The following is a 21,061-nucleotide window of genomic DNA, read 5'->3' on the forward strand; positions in this document are numbered from 1 at the left end:
ATGATGTGGTCAGAAAGGAAGGCAACGGAAGGGGAGGTGGGAGGAGAGTATTTACAGGCTTCTTGGAGTCTGACATAAACAGTGCAGAATGAGAAAAGGCCTAATTTTAAAACTTACTCTGTAATCATGGTGCAACCATCTTGAGAATTGGGACATACGCCAGAGCCAAGGCTGGGAATTTGGTGTTGTGAGGGGCTGAGCAGCTGCCCAGAGGCAGTGGGCTTCATGACTCATCACATGACACACCATTTTGGCTTAGGTCCCCTCCAACTCCTCCTACCTGCCAGCAAGCCCTCTTTCCAGCCCCCACCTGCACGGTGCCTCATCTCCCTTTTCCTCCCTCCAAAGATTGTTGCCCATTCCTCCCAGGAAGGAATTTGGAGGGAAAAGCTGTCACAAAATTGGAAATGACAGTGTGAGGCTCTCCTCAGCACTAAATGGAGAAAAGCCTGAATTCTCACAGAAAGTAATGTTCCCTTTAACTAAACTTCCCTCATCCCTTGATGGTAATTCCATAGGTTCCAGCCATGAAGGTTAAGAGGGAAGATAGGAGTATTCTTACCTCCTTCTGAGCACAGCACAGTTAACTCAGCAGCTGGCATGCCTTTAAAGAGCAGACTTGATACAGCGGTTAGACCACAAACTCTCTGAACAGTACCGGCATGGAGGAAGTTACAAGTCAGCTCTGATGCTGGGGTGATGGGATGAGAACTAATTGATTCTCAGCCTCAGAACTGGAGCTTGGGTCTTGGAGTCTTCTGCGGTCCCTGCATTAGCCCTGTAGTTGATGGGTTTGGGAAAGGTGGAGATGAGAAGCTGGGGTAGAACCTGGATAGTTAGAGAAGAAACATTGTGAAGAAAGGGCAAAACTAGTCAGGAATGCTTCAATGTTTTAACAACTGGTAAAGTCACAGCAGCGCATATTCAGCTAATATCATCCACGACTATTATCACTGTTTCTTTGAGCTTTGGGACCATTTAGTACCACGCAGGTGCCCAGAATGTGATTTAGAGTCAGATCTTGGGTTTGCCACAGAGATCTGCCCCTCACTTTCTGTGTGACCTTTTCTTTTTTATATAAAGGGAGGCAGAATGATCCTGCCTGATGTAATTGGTGTTCAAAGTGAATGTGATGCTGTTTGTGGAAATATTTTGTAAATGTAGAGCCTAAGCAGGTAGGAATAAAAATATGTAACAAAAGAGAAAAAATATGGATAGGAACTAATTAGGGTTCCAGAGCTGGGCACCCAACAGTCCTATCGTTTGTCCCTAACATTTGTAGGCTCAAGGCTAAGAACTCAGTAGCCATATTTCTAAATAGTTAAGTCAAACTAATAGAATACTAAGTTAAGCAAGTTCTATCCTCTTACCAAAACAACATACCTTTATCACAACTACAAGATGAGATTGGACTTTAGAATCTTAAACTCAAAAGTTCTGTGTCACAGTATGGTAGCAGAATGTAGGGGTTCCTCAACCCCACCCTGTATCCTGTTAAGAAGTAAGCACCCATCAAGCGGGACCGAACTCTTCTCAGAATCCTGACCGACAGCCATGTTCTGACCATCCCTTCAGCTCAAAACTAAGCACACACAATAGACTGACATTGGGGAGCTAGACTGGGAAATGGTCTTCATGGCCCCTAGATGCATGTTTGGTGTCATTTGGCCTGGGAATACTTAGATCCCAGGTGCTCTAGGAGTGCTCTCAGCTCTATAAGCTCTTTGTCCAATGGGGAAGAAGATACTAGAATTATTCCTTGAAAGTGTCAGACCAGGCAAGGTCTCCTCTTACTTGGGTCTAAAGTCAGCACCAGCCTGGGTCCCAAGCCCACCTAAAATCATACATCTTCCTTGTGTGGTTCCCTTCCTACCATCCCACACTGCATGAGAGGACAATCATATAAGCAAAGTTCCTTATACCTGTCCATGCCCTGACTCCAGGCAGCCCCTGTCCACTCCAGGTACCTTAATGAATGCAAGGCTTCCAGAGCTTCTCAGAGAGGTTGCTCTGGCCCTCATATGCACTTGGTTGGGTCTGGGTGGAGCCTGGACTTTAACTTAGGCACCGTGGGTTTTTTTGTTTGTTTTCTTGTTTGTTTTTGCCAGTCCTGGGCTTGGATTCAGGGCCTGAGCACTGCCCCTGGCTTCTTTTGGCCCAAGGCTAGCACTCTGCCACTTGAGCCACAGCGCCTCTTCTGGCCATTTTCTATACATGTGGTGCTGGGGAATCAAACCCAGGGCTTCATGTATATGAGGCAAGCACTCTGGCCACTAGGCCATATTCCCAGCCCGGCACCATAGTTTTGAATGAAATGCTTAGCCTGAGCTTCTGTGGTTGAGATTTGCCTCTTTCTTCTAAAACCAAGATATACAAAACACAAAGGTACAATAATCGATGTTTTCATTATTAGGCTCATTGGCAATTCCATTAGCTGTGAGCTTTGGGTCAATGGCTAATTGTCTAAACTGAAGACACAGTTTATCACAGCAAGGAGAAGGGTTGTGAGATAAGGCAGGAAATGAGATAATAACTAATATCATAGTGTGTTATGGTTTACAAAATGCTGCCTCAAACACCATCACTTGATCCTTGCATTCATTGTGAGAAGTAAGGAAGCCTGGCATTGTTTTTCTCTCCATTTTTCACATGAGGAGCCTGAGGCTGACAGGAGGAACTTGCTTGAGGTCAGCCAGCTCTTAACTTGAACAAACACTGACATCTTCTGGGGGAAGTTTTGGTACTTTCTCTGATCCTACACTAGAGACTTCAAGGAAGAGTTTATGATGAAGAGCTCAAAGGAGCTCCTCTACAAGTGTGGCGCTGTAATAAAAGGAAGGAGTTGAGGTCAGAGAGAGCTGGGTTTAAATCCTACCTCAGCCCTTTCCATCTCTATTATTTCAGATGATTAATCTGAGTTTCTTTTCCTTTTTGTATGAAGTGCAATTCCTGCCTTGTGTAGTTAGCATCAAATGTTTTGACTCTAAGGGTTCCAGGTTCGTTTCCTTCTTTCCCTAACCATGTCTCCATCTCTTGCTTACTACTACCTATGCCATTTGCCTTGTGCCATGTACTGCTAAGTATTTCCCTTTCATTATGTTAATTTTTACACCAAGTATATTGAGTAAGACCTCTTAACATCCCTGTGTTATGGATGAGAAACTGGTACCAAAAGGGTAAAGGTATTGTCCAGGTAGGCACACCCAAACAGTAGCAGCACACAGTTTAAAAGCCCAGGGAATCCAGCTCCAGAAATCATTTTGTGGCCATTACTGTCAACCAACTCTCCACCTCATCTCTCTCTTTCCCTTAATTGCCCAGCCTCTTAAAGCATTGATTCTTTCTTGTGCTTGTTCATTCCCTCCGTAACCCCTTACAGAAAGGCCCACACTCATCCACCTTCACTGTTGTCTTGATAATTAACAAGTCCAGTGGCCTTTACTGAATCCCCACTCTGATTTCTGTGGCTTTTGACACTGCCAGCTTCCTGAAATTCTCTTGGTTTGGGATACTAATTCTTCCTTGACTCTGATTACTTCTCTGTTTTGCACACTCCTATTTCCCCCATTTCAAGCCTCTGAAGATCCGTCTCATTCTCAAATCTCTTACCCAGCAGATGATTGACTGATGTATATCTCTAGCTCTGACTTTCTTTATAATAATAATAATTACTATTATTATTATTATATTTAGCTTACAAAGGAGTTGCCATTTAACAAAGCAGTTTATAAATGCATTATATCATGATCAGTATCATCCTTTTCAACTTTCTCTCCCATCCTTTCCCTACCCAACCCATCCCTCCCTCTATATAATTTTGTAGGATATACATTGGATTCTTGTCTGTATTTCCCCCTCTTCTCCTCTTCATTTGTCTACCCCTTTTCTAACTCTGATTTTCTCCTGAGCATTAAACCAAAGTTTACAATGACCTCACAGCCAGGATCCACCTGCCCAGTTAACTCTACAAAAGTAGCAGTGTCCAAATTGAAACCATGATCTCCTCATATCTTTCACTTCATATCTGTTCAGTCCTTACTTATGTGATCGTTTTTTGCATCTCTTACCATGTTCTAGGTGCTGGAAGATACAGCAATGAATGAAACATATGAAATCCCTGCCTGTTTAGGAGTTGTAATTGGGAAATGAAATGAGGGAAGACCTACCATTAGCAATAATAATAATAATAATAATTTAAATAGCATATTAATAATTTAAATAGTATATTATTATAGTATAATTTCAAGTTTGTATATTAACTAGTACACTAGTATACTAAGTAGTATATTAATAATTTAAGTAGCATATTAAAAGGAGAGAAACTACAAAGGTAGATGGAGAAGAAAAATGAAGCCTAGTTAGGAGATGGAGAGGACTAAGCAGAAGATTTTAATTTTAAATGTGTACACCAGGAAAAGTTGCACTGAGAATAGGATATTTGAACCAGGAAAGATTTAAACAAGGGATCAAGCTTTTCAGGTAAAATGACAAGTAAATGTAAAGGCCCTGAGGTAGGAGCTTGTTTGGCATGGGCAGTGAACAGCACAGAGGCCAGGGATCTGCAAGAAGGAGAGGAAAAGGACATGAAGTCAGAGAAGAAATAGAGAACCAACTCATACAAGGTCCACAAGGGTCATTCCAAGGACTTGAGCTTTTCCTGAGTGGTATAGAAGATTTGAAAAGAAGAAAAGGAAGAAGGTTTGAGCTGAAGGGTGATGTGATTTTACATTTATTAAACTAGATCACTGCAACTAGATTAAAAAAAAAAACAGAGGCATGAGAACTAGCGGTATTAGCAAAGAGTCATGTAATAATTGAGGAGAAATGGCTGGCACGGCGCCATCCAGGAGCTGTGATGAGGTTAGTGGAAAGAGCTGAATTCTACATATATTTGAGAGCACCAACAGGATTTCCTGGTAGATACTGTGAGAGAGGTGTTAAGAGTAAGTTTAAGTAGGACAATTGAGTGGATTGGTGAGTTGGGAGAAAATTATTAAAGGGGTGACATTGATCAAGATGCACTGGACTCATAAACTGACATGCTGATTTGAAACCCCTCTGTACAAGTACTTAAAGATTTTTTTCAATAGTGATTTCAATGTTTTTGGCAAGTGGACAGCTGAGAGTATGGATTTGGAGGAAGCATTCCAGTCTGGATATATAAATTAAGTACAAATTAAAACTATGTGACCAGACAAGATCACCAATAAAGTACAAATCAGTGGAAGATAAGAGGGAAAAAAGGCTGATGTCTCCAATGTCAAAATGCTGAGAGTTGAGGCAGAACCAGGAAAGGATGCTGAGGAAGAGCTGGTAGAATATAGGAAAAAAGAGTGTGCTAGCATGTCCTGTGTGTCTGACACCATGTTTGTGGCTCCATCCCTGCTGTCTCACAGAGAAGCCAAGAAGCTCTGCAGGCTGAAACACTACTGTGGGTCAGAGGATGGGTATAGAATGTCAGAGACATGAGATCACAAACTTGCTACCTCTGTGAATGATCTCACAAGAAACAGACATACTCCAGGAACACAATGGGATACCAAACCTAAGAGTCTAGCTTTATAGTATCTCTCTCTTTTAACAAAGAAAAAACCTCTGGAGTTCATTTCCATAAATATTATTTTGTATCATCAGATGCACATAGGCATTGTGCTTTTGTGTTCCTTCCCTATGAGTATCCTCCTTTGATCTCACTGTGTGTGAATGCCTACAGTCCTGTATAATTTATCATGCCCCCCTATATTTTAGGTCTAGCTTCATCATAGGAGAAAAAATAAGCAGTTTCTCTCTCTGAGCTTAGTTTACCTCACTTAACATTGTAGTAGCTCTTATACATGGTGCCTCCATCCCTTTCACCATTAGCCTAAATGAAAGCCTTACTTAAGATTACCTACCATATTGTAAGGGCTCCGAAATATCCTCACTCCCTCTAGCTCTAGAATTCCCCTTTGTATATTTCTTGGCTTCCTAAGATAGCCTCTCTTTAGCACAAGATAAAGCCCAAATGCTGAAGCCCATGATTAAAGTCACTGGCTTACTCTCATTCTTCCCAGCACTCGCCCCTTTCCCTCAAGTGGTCTCCCAAACATTGCCTATTTGTGTGTATGGTAATGCTTTGACCTATGATAGAACCACCCACTTCCTCCTGAAGCTTCCCCACTGCTCGAGCCAGTGTGGATGTTTGTGTTTCTGAGATTCCTATAGTATTTGCAGTCTCTGCCTCACTTGCAGTCTCTGCCACTTGTTTGTTGGTATGTAATGATTATGAATCATCACCAAAGTACATTAATACTCCTTCATTCAGTTTTATTTAAGCGTATCTTGCCTCTCCTTTAAGAAAAAATAACTTTCATTGCAAGTCTTAGAGCTATCCTAATAATAGATTTTTAAATGATAATGGATGTTAGAGCTGTAAAGGTGAGAAAATACATAAAGTGTGAAGCTGTGATTTAAAAACAACAACAACAAAAAGAAACCTTTGTTGTATACACGCTCTACCAAACTCCAGGAATATAGCATGAAATTGTTCAGATGAAATATTTAATCCTTAAATATTTATTAAATCTGACTGTGTACCAGCAATGTGCTACACATTAAAGATTCAAAAATAAGTCACCATTTCAAGGAAATCTTAATTTAATGGGGAAAATAGACACATAAACTAAAAGTTATAAGCTGATCTCTGTAGATCTGAGCTTATCCATGGGGAGGTGGAAAGGAGGCTTCTACAAGGAGCTGATTGGTGTGATGATTTTCAGAGGACAGTGACATTTTATTAGGAAAAGACATGTGTAGGCACAGGACACAATGTGAGAAGCAAATGGGGCAGATGTGAGAAACAACAGGATGCCTGTATGAATAAGACAGATTCTGGAGAGCCATGTCTGTCCTGTTAAGGAACTTGAATTTCATCTATGGGTGATACCAGTGATTTCCATGTAGAGGAGCCCTAGAAAGGTTTTTTGTGTGGCAAGAGCATAAACAAAATTGCATTTCTCAATACTTGTGCAGCCGAAGGGATAAACTGAAGAAGAATCAGGGTTGGCTAGAGAGATACCAATTATTGATAATTTATTACAGTAGACTAGATAAGAGAGATTTAGGGATAGATTAAATGAAGGCAGTAAGGGTAAGATAGAGAAAAGGAGATCAATGCAAGCATTACTTATGTGACAAAAATTCACAGGATGCAGTGGTGTAGCAGGTAGAAGTCTAGGTAAGGAAATGAGAAGAGTCAAAATTGTCCCTCATCTCTGGCCTAGAAGACTGAATACAGCAGCAAAGGTCCTGGTTTATGTTAGAAATGAAAAGTTCAATATGGGTAAAATGGAATCTGAAGCGCCTCTGGCTCCCTATTCATAGCATTTCTCTTATGTGGTCATTGGGGGACTTTCAGGAATGGTAATTCCTGGAAGTTTTCAGGGACTTCTAAGAAGCCATTATCAAAACCATTTTATCAACCACCTAAACCAGCCAGGCCTTTTCTTAAGAATAACGTTTTTTCTTTAGAAAATAAAATCCACTGCCTTGGGATAAACATAATTGTTTCCAGAAGAAATAAAGCATACTTTTCTGATAGGGCGCCACTCCCTATTTGCTAAAGTCAAGTCATAATGAGTTTTGACTACAGTAGATCAGGTTATCCCTTAATTATAGAGATCTTGGGTCTCACAGGCTGCGGAAGAGAATCTGCCTCACTTGTGAAGTGATTCAAAAACAGCCACAGAAGAGAGAGTAATGTACATGAAACCAATGTGTCACCTCCCAAGGACTCTAGCCTCAAAATTTCCTTGACCAGATGTTTTTGTCACATTATGATAACTAAGGTTACTAGAAAGCCAAGAACTGGTGGTTCATGCCTATAATCCTAGCTACTCAAGAGGATGAGATCTGAGGATTGTGGTTCAAAGCCAGCCTGGGCAGGAAAGGCAGGAAAGACTCTTGTCTCCAATAAATTACAAAGGAAGCCAGAAGTGGAGCTGTGGCTCAAGTGGTAGAGTGCTAGCTTTGAGCAAAGAAAAGCTCAGGGACAGTGACCAGGCCCTGAATTCAAGCCTCAGGACTCACCCCCCCTCTACCCACACCCCCCACTGAAAAAGTCTAGATTCTCTATTCCAGAGATTGCACAAAGAAAAGGGTCTATAACGTCTCTGCCAAGACAGAAATAACAATGTACCTTTGTTGTTGTTATCTCCACTTTCTAAAAGAAAACCTGAACCAAACCATTATATTGACCTTCTGAGCCAAGTCTCTGCTCATGGCTGTAGGTAGGAAGTAGAAGCAAAAATACGAACTGTAAAGTTTCTATAAATAAAGTAATTGAATTAGCCAGCAAGATAGTCAGTGTTGTAACAGAATAAATAGAATAAAATGTACTTCCAATTAAAACCATATTCCCTAGGTAATATGCCACAGCCGGCACAATGTTAAAGATGCTAGTCACATAGAAGAACACAAAGTCCAGCAGGGCTTGGTCCCTAACCAAAATTAAAAACAGGGTTTGGGAAACACAGAAAACAAATGTCTGCTGACTAGTAAATTGTCTTAGCCCTTTGGCTTGGAGCTCAACGACTCCAGTGTGGCCAGTTCTGTGAATCGAATAAGCAGATTGGTTTCCACATTGTATGATAATGTTCCATTCAAATAACATGGGCTCCCCTTTGTCCAGTAAGAAGTGGATATAAAATGATCTTGGAGTTGCACAGCCAACTAGCATGTGTATCAAAATGAAGTCTCTGACTCTGTAGAAGGTCAATTCCCATTACTTAGCTTTTTCCAACCACCATATACTATATTCCAACAGTTATCAAGGGTACGAAGACAAGAGAAAAGGCTCTTGCAGCTATGGACTCACCTCCTTCCCGAAAGGCAGTCTAACTCCCCTTTCACTTACGATGGGATGACTGGAATAGGAAATGCTGTGGGACAGTCACAAGCAGAGGTTGGTGACTTCACATCCCCATGGGATGGTAAGCAAGGCTGAAAGATGCTGATATGTTATCAACATCACCTTGACTCTGCAACTCCCTTTTCTGCCATTTGGATAAAGCCCTGAAAGATCTTTTATCACTTCCTAGCAGAAAGAAAATTCCATACCAAATAAGGCCACTATCTATCAGCTGGTAAATGAAACAGTCACATTTCTCTATTTAATTATTAAAATCTTAGACATTATTACCAAGCATTATTTCTGGTTCCAGAAGTGGAAGTATGGAGACTGTCCTTACTAGGTCCCAATCCAGCTCCCTATGGCTACCCTAGTTGCTATTATCTCACTGAATACAGCCTGAGTCTCCTCCTCTCTGGCTTCCTCCAACACCATCTAACAGTGCATGAAAACAGGGAGATAAAGTAGAAGCAAAGAGTTTGTAGTCAACTCCCAAGTCTACCTCTTACCATCTGTTAGACACTTGACTTATACTTTTGTGGAATATTCTGAACTTGAACTGAGACAACAAAGTACTTCACACAATGGATTGGATAAAGTAAGCACTCCATAAGTATCACCATCATCATCATTACATATCACTATATATGAGATATCATTGATAGGATATATATCATATATCATAATCATCATATACAATGTTCTATGATGAGGAGGGAAGAAACATGGACTAGAAGTGAACCACATATCTTCCTCCCTCCTTCTTTTGTATAAGGTGAGGGTAAATTCAGGAAGAATCGAAAGACACCCAGAATATCAAGTAAACTACACGTCCAGGCTGGACTAAAAGCCACTGGGAGCTCAGTGTGTCAGAGGCCACATCTGTCTGTCTGTAGTGCAAAGTTCACAGGTTAAGTAGTAGCTTCTAGATGTCTCCCTTTGAAGACCCTTGTAGGGTCTTTTTCTATATCTATGTTTTCTAGGTGCTGGATTGGTTAGTGAATGGAATATAAAACAAACTTATTGTGAAGAAATTCTGCTACTGTGATTTTCTAAGAAATGTGTACATATCCTTTAATTTTTGTCTCCTTTTGTTCTCTTTTCCACCTGGTACCTCCTTCGAGTAGATTAAATGCCAACCACTACTTTTTCCTAAAAAGCAGACCTTACACACACTCATACCCCACCCCCAAAACTGTGGTTTCTGCAATGGATTGCTTCTCCTCACTGGTTACCATCATCCCAACCGGCTGATGCCTCATTTTGATCTCACAATTGCCTCTCTGAGCTTCCTGCTTTCAATTGGGTCAGCTATGGTTTTATTTAACTTGTTTTGGCATTGCTTCTTTATTTTTATTTCTGTTTCAAATTGTTCTCATTTAATCCAGAAACATCACAGCATAGAACTTTTTGGCCTGAATTCCCCCTTCTGAACGGCTCCTTTTGCCCAAGTTGTCTGTGTTAGTAAGTGGTGGGCACATCTCCAGCTTTTGAAAAATTCATTCAGCCTCTTCTTTTCTTGTGCATCTCTTCTGCTTTGCCAGGTCAAGCTGGGAACTGCCTGACTTGAGGGAAGGGAGAGTAAAAGCCATCAGTGACTCAGATGGGGTGAGCTACCCTTGGTATGGAAACACCACTGAAACTGTGACCCTGGTTGGCCCCACCAACAAGATCTCCAGGTTCTCCGTCAGCATGAATGACAACTTCTACCCCAGTGTGACATGGGCTGTACCAGTGAGTGACAGCAACGTACCACTGCTCACAAGAATCAAGAGGGACCAAAGTTTCACTACCTGGTTGGTAGCCATGAACACTACCACAAAGGAGAAAATCATTCTACAGACCATCAAGTGGAGGATGAGAGTAGACATTGAGGTGGATCCTCTTCAGTTATTGGGGCAACGGGCCCGGCTGGTGGGCAGGACTCAGCAGGAGCAGCCTCGGATTCTGAGCCGGATGGAGCCCATTCCCCCTAATGCATTAGTGAAACCCAATGCCAACGATGCCCAGGTCCTCATGTGGAGGCCCAAGCGGGGGCCACCTCTGGTTGTGATACCTCCTAAGTAGAAGCAGACTGGCCGACTGTGTGTGGAGCATATGCCACCGTGACACGCCTTGAGGTTGCCAGGGGTGGCAAGAGCCAAACTGAGTTTCTGAGCCAAAGCAGACCTCTTGGTTTGCCAGCCTTTGCAGCTACTTGTGAAAAGTAGAGCTGCTCCTTGGGTGGTAGAACCATAATCCTTAGGAAAAGCCCCTTCCTTTTAGGAATAAAGAAATCACTGATTTGACAGACTTGCTGTGATGACCATGCAAGTAGCCATATTTCGGAGCTGACAAGGATGATTCTTTTATTCGAACTATTGACCATTTCTTTCCTGTGAGACACAGGGGATGGAAATGAAACTATACAGTGCCTGTGGCAAATGCTGCTTCCCAACCAATTAGAAGTGGGAGTGAAAACATCCACACCAGGTGTTCATAAGACAATCATGTTGTCTGCCTAGAGGGTGCTGGGGAAATGGATAGAATGGAAGCCCAGTGGTAAAAGATAACAGGTGATAGGGAAAGGAAAGATTCATCATCAGATTGTCAGCACACTCACTGGGATGAAAGGACCACTGAGAATACTGGGGAAGTGGTATTTGCTCCATCCTGAGGGAGAAACCTATTGGGAGCTGTCCAAGGTGCTGATGTAAAGGTGGAGACTCCTTGGTTCCATTCCATTTACCCACTTTTCTTCCCCCAAAACAATTGCCCATCCAATGCACTTTTGGTCATAATATTTAGAGGTATAGTTCCTGTGTTCTGTAGTAGCTAGGATATTTGGGTCTCTCACTATGTTTTTTGTAACTCAAATTGTCATTTTTACAGCTTCTTATTCTATTCCCATCACCAGTCCTAAATTTACAAATAAGATTTAGAAGCCATAAAGTCATGTAGGGTTTCAGAAAACATTTCAACAGATAGGAACAATATTTTCATTATTTTTTGTCTCTGGATAATTTGAACAATTAAGTTCCCATGCACATGCCTGCACACACATACCAGGATGGTATCATAACTAGCATATTTGCCAACAGTGCCTACATCTGTACCTGTGGCCTTTGTTCCTACAACACACATGCACCATATACTCTTACAGGTTAAGTCCAGCTCTGTTTCACACAAGTTTGACTTTAACTGTTGAATATTGTGAAGAATTACTTCCTAAGGCTTCAGAACTTTTTTAATGAAGATCTGAACTACAAGCCTGTATATGGCTGAGAGCTAACCAATAAAAACAGGAATCTAGGATTTCTTGAGTCAGGCCAATAATAAGGAGTTTCCCATCTTTACAATGAGAAGTTTCTAGTCCTCCCAGGTTAAATCACTACTTCCCAATCTCTCCAGAAAGAGAGCTTTTCCCCTTTATTCTCAATAGGGCCAGTTATTCTTCTGCAGAACCCCCCCAAAAAATTATAATAATCCCATTATGTCATTGTATGTTTAATATTAGATATTTCAATCTTAACTTGAGAGTTGTGAGAGTTCAAGTCCTGAGCAATTATGTCACAGTCCTATGGTTGGGTCTAAAGATCTATCTTCTACCTGAGTTTGGAGATGGAGAATTAAAAAAAAAACATGAGGGATTATTTATTGTATTTAAAAAGTAATTTAGTCTAAAAAGTAATCTAATCCCAGAGTATGGTACTTGTTTACATAAGAGTGGTATCAGGTCAACACCCCAAACATCAGCTCCTCTTTTATGGATTAGTAATCAATGACTGGTTATTTATAGCAACACATCAATGACACATCAGTGACTCACAGACAATCTGGAGATATTCCACTTAGACATAATTCAGTTGTTACACCTGGATTTCTCTGTCCCTTTCTGAACGTCCTTTTTTATGGGAAAGGTAGCCAGCCACAGAGCACTCCACAACCGAAATTACTAAGCTATGTATTTTCTATTCAGATCTCCAAAACAGCACTCTTTCCTCAGACCAAATTTAATGCCATCTTTATGGCACATTGGAGAGTAAATACCAATCCTGGAATCAAATCCATGTTGCTCTACTTTAAGAAGACCTGATATTTAAAAATCTAAACTTATAACAACAGATCAATGAAAAAGGATTTATATTACAAAATCTTATGCAAGGTGTCAGTCTTCAAATTTACCAAGCCTGTTAAAATAATATATGCCTTACATGATTATGTTTACACATAATATAAGTTTTTCAAGGATGTATCTGTACTTATAAAACAAGGTGCTGCATACTTACTTAGACTTGTTCCTCTTGAAAAAGAAAAATCACACTTTTAAGAGCTCTAAAGGAAATTACTTCAAGGCAGTTTTCTGGGAAATTAAGTAACAAAATATGAGAAAATAGATAGAAAGGGCTTATGAAAGTTAAAAGCACTATGCAAATATACATTATGGCTATTGTCATTCGATACTATTGCAAACCTTACAGTTGGGTCTCAGTTCAAAATCAGCCTGGCAAAAAGAACAATTATTTTTAACTTATCATTGTTTTACAAGGAAATGACCCATTTACTCCCTATGAACTGTGGATCATTACTTTTTAGCTTAGTCAGGAAATTGCCAAATAAAAGGTATTCTTGCAAGAGAGAATTAACCTTGAAATCTCTGTTGGGCTACCTGTATCCTGTTATCAGCCATCCTTCCTTTGAAAATACTTGGGTCTGACTTACCAGGTACTATCATTGCAAAGGGACCAACATAGTTCCTTACATTTCAGTTGAGTAGTCTTAGAGCTATATTTGAATTCTACACATACACGTGCGCACACATTCGCATACATGCAGTTTCTTGTTGGCACAGCATCTTGAATTTCTGTGTATTTCACTTTGAATTCCTGGAATTACAAAGATCTTAAATTCTTAAGTGAGATCCTTTTGGAATCTTTTAGTATAATCTCAAAGGAAATTAAGATCCATTGAAATTAGGTTGTCTATTCAGGGGCACCTACCAAATCAGCCAAATGGGCCAGAAGAAGATCCTGGGTCTCCCAAATCCCATCTCACAACATGGCCACATGAGTTAGGATCTGCAATCTCTCCTGGTCTCCAGCCAAAGCATTATCATATCCCTGAACCATTCACCCACAAGCCAAGTAGCCTAAAAGTTAAAGACAATTGGAACCGTCTATTTAACAAATGGAAGAAAATTCTTGTTTTCAAAAGTTAAATAATGAATATTCCTGATTCCTTTTTACCTGGACCAGCTGTTTTGAAGTTGCACCCTTAATCTATGCTCTCTGTTGCTCTGTTGCATGTGTATTATGTTCCTGGGTTATTTCTGTGGCACAGACACCGAGCGGCAGGAAGCTTGGAAGCTAGCTCCTTTTCTACCTCCTTTTGACCCCTATGATCTCACAGGTCAAATTCATGTCCTAAGTTGTAAAAGAACTATAATTTATAGTATACTTTACAAAAATGCTTCCCAAGGCATTTTTATCCTCCCTAAATAGTCTTACAAGAAGTATAATACTGTCTTGTTATTACTCACATTTTACTGAGAGAAAATTGAGACCAACGAGGTTAAGTGAAATATCCATTGGCACACAAATAGAAAATGTCAGAAGCCAGGATTTAAGATCAAGGTCCCAAGCCGCTCTTACTCTATATTTGCTGATAGTTTGTTCCTCTTTAGAGAATATACACACATAAAAGAAAAAGCAAGTCCCTTGCACCTACAGTTATCTAGTCCTTACCTATGTACTAAGCAGACATTTAAAATGAGAGTATGAGCACTGTTTTCTTATGCAAAGAACCTTGTCATCTCCAGGGAGGTTGGCTCTGTCAAGAGCTGCAGCATGGGAGAGCTGGATGTTGCTCAGCAGCTCTTAGCCCAGAACTTGTAATTAGAGGAATAGCAAATCTGCTCTCCTGGTCTCAGAATCCCTTATATACCACACATACAAAAACAGGGAAGAAGTATGCAGACTGCAGCTGAAGTCCCAGTTGAGCACGGCCCTGCCACCCGCCATCCCTCAACGGGCACAGCAGGATCAGCCCAAGAAGTAGAAGCAGTATTAACAATGGCTTTCCAAACCCTGCTTGGCACATTGAACATGCTTGTTAGAACTGAGGGCACAATTAAACATTGCTAGAGCCAGCTTCCAACTGAGTTGTGAAGAAAGATGTAAACACACACACACACACACACATACATACATACACACACACACACACAAAGGCCCACCACACTCACAGACTTTGCAAGCTGAAAAGAAAATTAATCAAAAGCCCAATGAATGCCTGAACTCTGTAATTAAGCCTAAATGATCCTTAGATAGAAAGCGAGCTGAGTGAGCAAGCTCAGTGCACACAGATATTTTTACCCCAGAGCCTTATTGCCATTAATTTCTTTTGAGAGCTTAAGTACATCTGGTTCCCACTTCCCTGTAGGACATCTGCCTTTAGAAGCCTTTCCAGAGAGTTGCCAGCATGGTGGCCAGAGGACAGCCAAGGTTATTTGGCCATTCCCAGGTGCTTTCTTTGGAATGCACCTGGAGAGATGGAGTGCCATTCCCCCCATGGGAACCACGCATTCTTCCATGACAGTCACAGTGCAATCATGTCTGAAAACACTCTAGAATTATCAAAAGCAGAGCCTGGTATTAGACATTTCACATCAGGAGAATCGCAGCGCCTGAAGCGCACAACTTGGAAGCCAAGAACCGTCTCAGAGATACTCACTCATTCCAATTGCCAAGTAAGGCCTAGCTTCTCCATGAAGGATATGGGGCTCTGAGTTCTCCCCAACCCCCCAGCCTCCTTGCTACAAAGGCCTAGACCTTGGCAGCCCAGCAGGAAGTAGCCCATGAAAGACTCTGTAGCTGCAACTCTAAAGAGACCTTCTGGAAAGGAAAGAAATTTGAGCGTCAGGTTTGGGAGCAAATATGAAATCCTAGCATGATTTGCCAAGTTGAAATGGTTAGAGAAGCAAGCCAGGAATAGCTGCAGTTTTTCTGCCATGAGTTCAGGCAAGACATTCAGAGGGAAAATGGAAGTATTCATATCCTTATACGAGTCTCTACTGGCTTATCTAATCCTCCCATTTGGGCTGGACTACGCAATTGAACATTACAGATTTTGTCATGAGTACAAATAAAATGAGAAAATAATTCTTCCCAGTTGCCCACACACATACAAACATGCCAGGTTTTGGCTCTAGTCTTTCTCCGCACCTGCCTGCTGTGCCTATTCCCCATGGCCCTACCAGGAGCAGCCACGCCGCCTTCCTCAGGACTGGCCCTTGTCCCACACCCTGAATTGCACCTCTCTCCCAAGTGGGCATGGGTGTGGCCCCTAAGAGCACCTAACCAACTCTTTTTACCAGTTCAAACATAAAACCAATCCCTTTGGCAGCAGGCCCTGTGGTCAAGCACAGAACCTCTTTTCTGCCTCCAGGCCCACATTTGTCCTTAGCTAACCCAGAAAACATGGGATGATCCTTAAAACAGCTGGGTGCTGGGTCAAAATGCCCAGGAGAAGGGAAAATAGATGTCAGAATAGCAGCAATGAGAGGGAAAGAGCCAAGACACAGCATGACCCAGTACTACATGGCACCTACTGGGGACTCTTAACGGGACACAGACAGTGTTGTTAATCTTTTAAGTAGTGCTATCACTGGGGCTACGGCAGATCTCAGGCTGAGGGCCACATTATAGGAGCAAGAAAAAGGTGGAAGACAGGACAGGAAGCTGTACTTCATGCCATGCCTGGGACTAGAGCAAGCCAAGCAAGGCACCTAGGACACAGAAATGAAGAAGGCACTCACTATCAGTTCTGTGCAAACAGCAACCATGCACTTGCATGCCACTGTGACAGCCAGCTTCCTTGGTATTTTATGAGGTTCCTGGCCTCCCTTCCTAGTCTCTACCCTGCTTCACACCCACCTCTGACTCACACAAAGAGCAGAACTGGGAGGCTATCATAGGAAGCCTTTGAATTCTCATTCCATCAATGAGGTTTTATATTGTCCTCTGTGCCCAGTGCAACAGAGTCCCTGCCCTCAGGGACACAGTGTTGGAGCCACTCCATTACTCCTGGGTCCCACATGGCTGGCAAGTCTTTGCTAAGTCTTGGAAAATGCCCCTAGTCCTCTCTGTTCAGTGTCAGCCTGGGAGGGGAACTTGCATGTGAAGATGGGTAAGGTGACAGGCCATCTTACTGTGAGCACTTGGGAAAACCTTCAGCCCTAGCACTTGGGGTGGGAGAGATAGCTGGTTATCTCTCCATCCATGCTGGCTCCTTCACCCCCACCCTTCAAGCCAATTAGTATATTCCACACAGATAGGATCCAATGAAAAAAATGCTAATTGGAAAAATACCCAGAAAGATAATACATGCACTTCAGGCTAAGAACTATTTCATTAAACTGGGCTCTGAAAGCAAGACAGCCAATTAAATTATTTTCCCCCTTTACTCCCTCACATATCAGAAACTACGGAAAGCTATTACTTCTGAATAATTAGGAAAGACAGTGACTGCACATACATATCAGATGAGCAGAGACTGAGAGGCTACCCCACTTACCTCTTTGTGTTGCTCTCCTGTGTAATATAATTGTGTGCATACATGTCCTCATGCGCTCAGTCTCTCTCATACACACACAAACACACACATACACATCAGAGGACTCATCCACTTCTCATCTAAAGAATCAAGAAAATACCAGCTACCCTCGGGAGGCTAAGATCTAACTTTTTTTAAGCTAGCCTCAGCAGGCAAGTCCATGAAACTCTTTTATCTCCGAGTAACAGCAAAAATAAAACAAAATCCTGGAAATGGAGTTGTGGTTCAAGTGGTAGAGTGCTAGCCTTAAGCAGGGACAGTGTTCAGGCCCTAGATAAGCCCTAGTACAGGCAACAGAAAACAGGAAGGAAGGAAGGAAGGAAGGAAGGAAGGAAGGAAGGAAGGAAGGAAGGAAGGAAGGAAGGAAGGAAGGAAGGAAGGAAGGAAGGAAGGAAGGAAGGAAGGAAGGAAGGAAGGAAGGGAGGAAGGAAGGGAAAAAATATAGCAGTTATCAAGAGCCACTCAAAAAACCAAAGGAAAATTCATCCTTTGGTCATGTTCATTAAAAAGGGAAGGGGACACTGGTTGTGAAATAATGTACAGATTTACCCAGGCACTGGTGGCTAATGCCTATAATCTTAGCTACCCTAGAGGCCAAAGTCTGAAGAGCATGGTTCAAAGCCAGTCCAAGTAGGAAAGTCCATGAGACATTTATCTCCAATTAACCACCCAAAAGCCAGAAGTAGAGCTGTGGCTTAAGTGGTAGAGCACTAGCCTTGAGCAAAAAGTTCAAGGATAGCACCTAGGCCATGAGTTCAAGCCCCAGGACCAGCACCAAAAAAGTAAAAAAGAAGAAGAAGAAGAAAAAAAAAAAAAGAATAACAGCTTTAAACTCAGTTGGAGTCCAGACCTTCAACAGACAATAAAAATGATCCTGTTTTTCCACTGTCAATAATTTGGCCCTTCCAAGTTAATTTTCTATACCATATAGATGCTCACTGGAGCAAGACAGTCCTATGGCCACTTGCTTTTGAGTTGGCTTAATGCAGATCTTATATACATCACCTTGGGGACCTTCACTTTTCCATCTGTAAAATGGGAAGGCCTATTCTCAGTGCCATATTCACTGTCTCAAGCTGTAAACAGTGAAAACACATAGTCAGAGAGGTCTGTCTGAGTTTCTTGTACATTTTCTTAGGAAATTAACAGACAAAATTCAATTGTGCCCTTAAAAATATTTTCTGTACAAAATTGTGGTAACCCAAAGCCATCCTCCTTGTATGATGCATATAATAGAATATAATATACATTATACAGTATGAAGTAATGACAGTGTTAAGCAGTTGCCCTGGTGTTGTAACTTTTGCACACAGACATCGCTCTACATATACATACATACCTGTGCCATATCTGCAGTTCTGTCCCATACAAAGTATTGAGGGCTAGCAAAACAGAACACTCAGAAAATGCTAACTCTGATTAATCTCATTATTACAAGAAGAGGAGCTGGCATTTAAGGACACCAAAGAACATGGCCATAATTCCAGCTTCCTCTGCACCCGGTGTACAGAGAAACATTTTTCACATAGCTCTTAGGCCAAGTCCCCATTTGTATGTAGAATGGGCTCCTGTACTAATTTCAAACAAGTGAAACAAGTTCTTTTCATTTGACCATCCACCTAAGAATTTTGGACTTCAACGACTGAAATCATGTATACAATCTGAAGAGGCAATGGTGTTGCAAGCACAAGGCCCTAATTCAAACCTCAGTAACCCCCTCCAAAAGTGGGGGGGAGCAAAGGATGCCTAGTACTTGACTTCACCTCAAAGCAACTCCTTTCATGAATTCAAAAACACTTTCTGTTTTATTTTAGAAATTCAACTCACCCACTTTTTTAGGGCCACAACTGTTACATAAAGCAATATATACAAGTACTCACCAAAATAGTAGCAACGTTTTTTCTTTTTAAAGAAAAATTGATTGGCTACTTCAAGATGAACAATAGAGAGGCACACCCCAGAAGGGAAATTTAGCCCAGGTGGTGTGAGACCATGACAGAATGCTGATTGGACAACACAGATCTGGTCAGTTAGGTTCCTGCAAATCCCGGTGGTTTGGGGTGCTAGGGAGCCAGGCCACAGGGTGTCTGGGATTCTCACCCATTTCTGTAGATCCAGTGCTTTGCTAATGGGTTGAACATATAGATCACTTAGAATATTGAATATTATTTGAGTGTTTCATCTTTTTTTAAGCAACCAGATAGATGACAATAACAGACCCTCTTGATGGAGAAATGCATGTAAAAATAAATACCAAAAATTCTGCATGAAATTTTAGTTCTCGCCCCCTTGAAGTCTATTTATGGAGCCTAGATTATGATGATCTGCTTCTAAGGAATGGCATTTGTTTGGTCACTGTCTTAATGCCCACTCACGTGTCTCCATGTCCACATGCAGGTCTCCTAGTAGAACAAGGCAAGCCCACCAAGCAGAACCACATGGCAAAGACTAAAGGAGGAGGAAGTGAGCAATGGCTGCTGGCTCTGAAGCTGAAGCCTTGACAGCTGATTGCTCATTAAAACGCGTACCATCCTACCTGTCTTCTCGCCGCCCTCCATCCTGGGACGAGTACCTCCTACCCACCCCAACTTGTGACTGACCAAGCTAGCTGGTTGACTCATGGGGTGCTGTGTTGAAGTAGGAATTGTGCCTGCTTGTATCTTCTTGTATGTAGAAAGATTGGATTCATCCAGACCTCAAGCCCATCCCAACCTTCCCAATGAAGCCTCCCAAGGACAAAACTGGTCAACATGGACCTCAGCGCCTCACATGATCCAGCCCTGGTTCCCAAACCCTGCTCTACACACACACACACACACACACACACACACACACACACACACACACACACACACACACACACACACGTGCGCGCGCGCTCCAGTGGGGAAAAGAGGGAATATGAATCTCCCTCTCTTCCTCCCTTCCTCCTGTGCGTGGTCAATGTTTCTGCTGAGGTTTCTCTAAGGTCTCTGGTCCTAGAGAGCAGACCTTTCCCCTTCCACAGCCAGGCTGATAGCTTTCAGGTAATGGAGTGCAATTTATGTCACAAGGACCAATGGGATGAGAGGAAAACTACCCTAAGGGCAAAAATGGTGTGCATTGTTTTATTTATGGGTTTATTTATTAGCATACTTACTGATTTATTTATTTATGAAATATATATTTATAACACAGCAGAAACTTTACTTCCATCTTTGAAACATCAGCCCTAAAATGTATGTTCTTGGCCCCTCAAAGCACAGAGAATGGTTTCTTCTTCAAAGCCACAAAAAAGAAAAGAGGAAAAAAATTTCTCTTCCTGTACCCAAATACCTTCACCCCAGCCAGATTTTCAAAGAAATGGAATTAGGAACCACCAGCTGGTGAGGCTATAAAGCCACACAAATCAGTAGAGGCTCAATTGTTCAGAAAATTATACTCTTCAGTTCCTCTGGACACCCACCTTTTACGCCATCTCCTCCTCTCCACTTCTCACAAACTTAAGTAGGGAATGGTCAGCTAGACTCCTCATTCCACTAATAATTGACAGCAGATACATACTAGGGCCATGTGAGGGGCTTTGAAAGACCTGTGCTCAAT

At 41.8% G+C, this 21,061-nt stretch overlaps 1 protein-coding gene across 2 annotated transcripts in view; it reads left to right on the forward strand.

The window, feature by feature from the left end:
- The window catches only part of Fam78b (family with sequence similarity 78 member B), an 86,639-nt gene extending 66,365 nt beyond the window's left edge, over window positions 1-20,274 (forward strand). Inside the window, exons 2-3 of one of the 2 annotated variants that reach the window (XR_007212595.1) lie at window positions 10,432-11,359; window positions 19,877-20,274. Coding sequence is in view for 1 of the 2 variants with exons in the window: in XM_048357490.1 (XP_048213447.1) it covers window positions 10,432-10,954 (523 nt within the window). In the remaining variant the exon portion in view is untranslated. Of the gene's footprint in view, window positions 1-10,431; window positions 11,986-19,876 lie in introns of those variants that run through there. The other variant, XM_048357490.1, reaches the window with a different exon arrangement.
- Window positions 20,275-21,061: the final 787 nt, after the last annotated feature.

Source organism: Perognathus longimembris, chromosome 11, assembly GCF_023159225.1.
Source record: "Perognathus longimembris pacificus isolate PPM17 chromosome 11, ASM2315922v1, whole genome shotgun sequence".
Taxonomy (NCBI): Eukaryota; Metazoa; Chordata; class Mammalia; order Rodentia; family Heteromyidae; genus Perognathus; species Perognathus longimembris.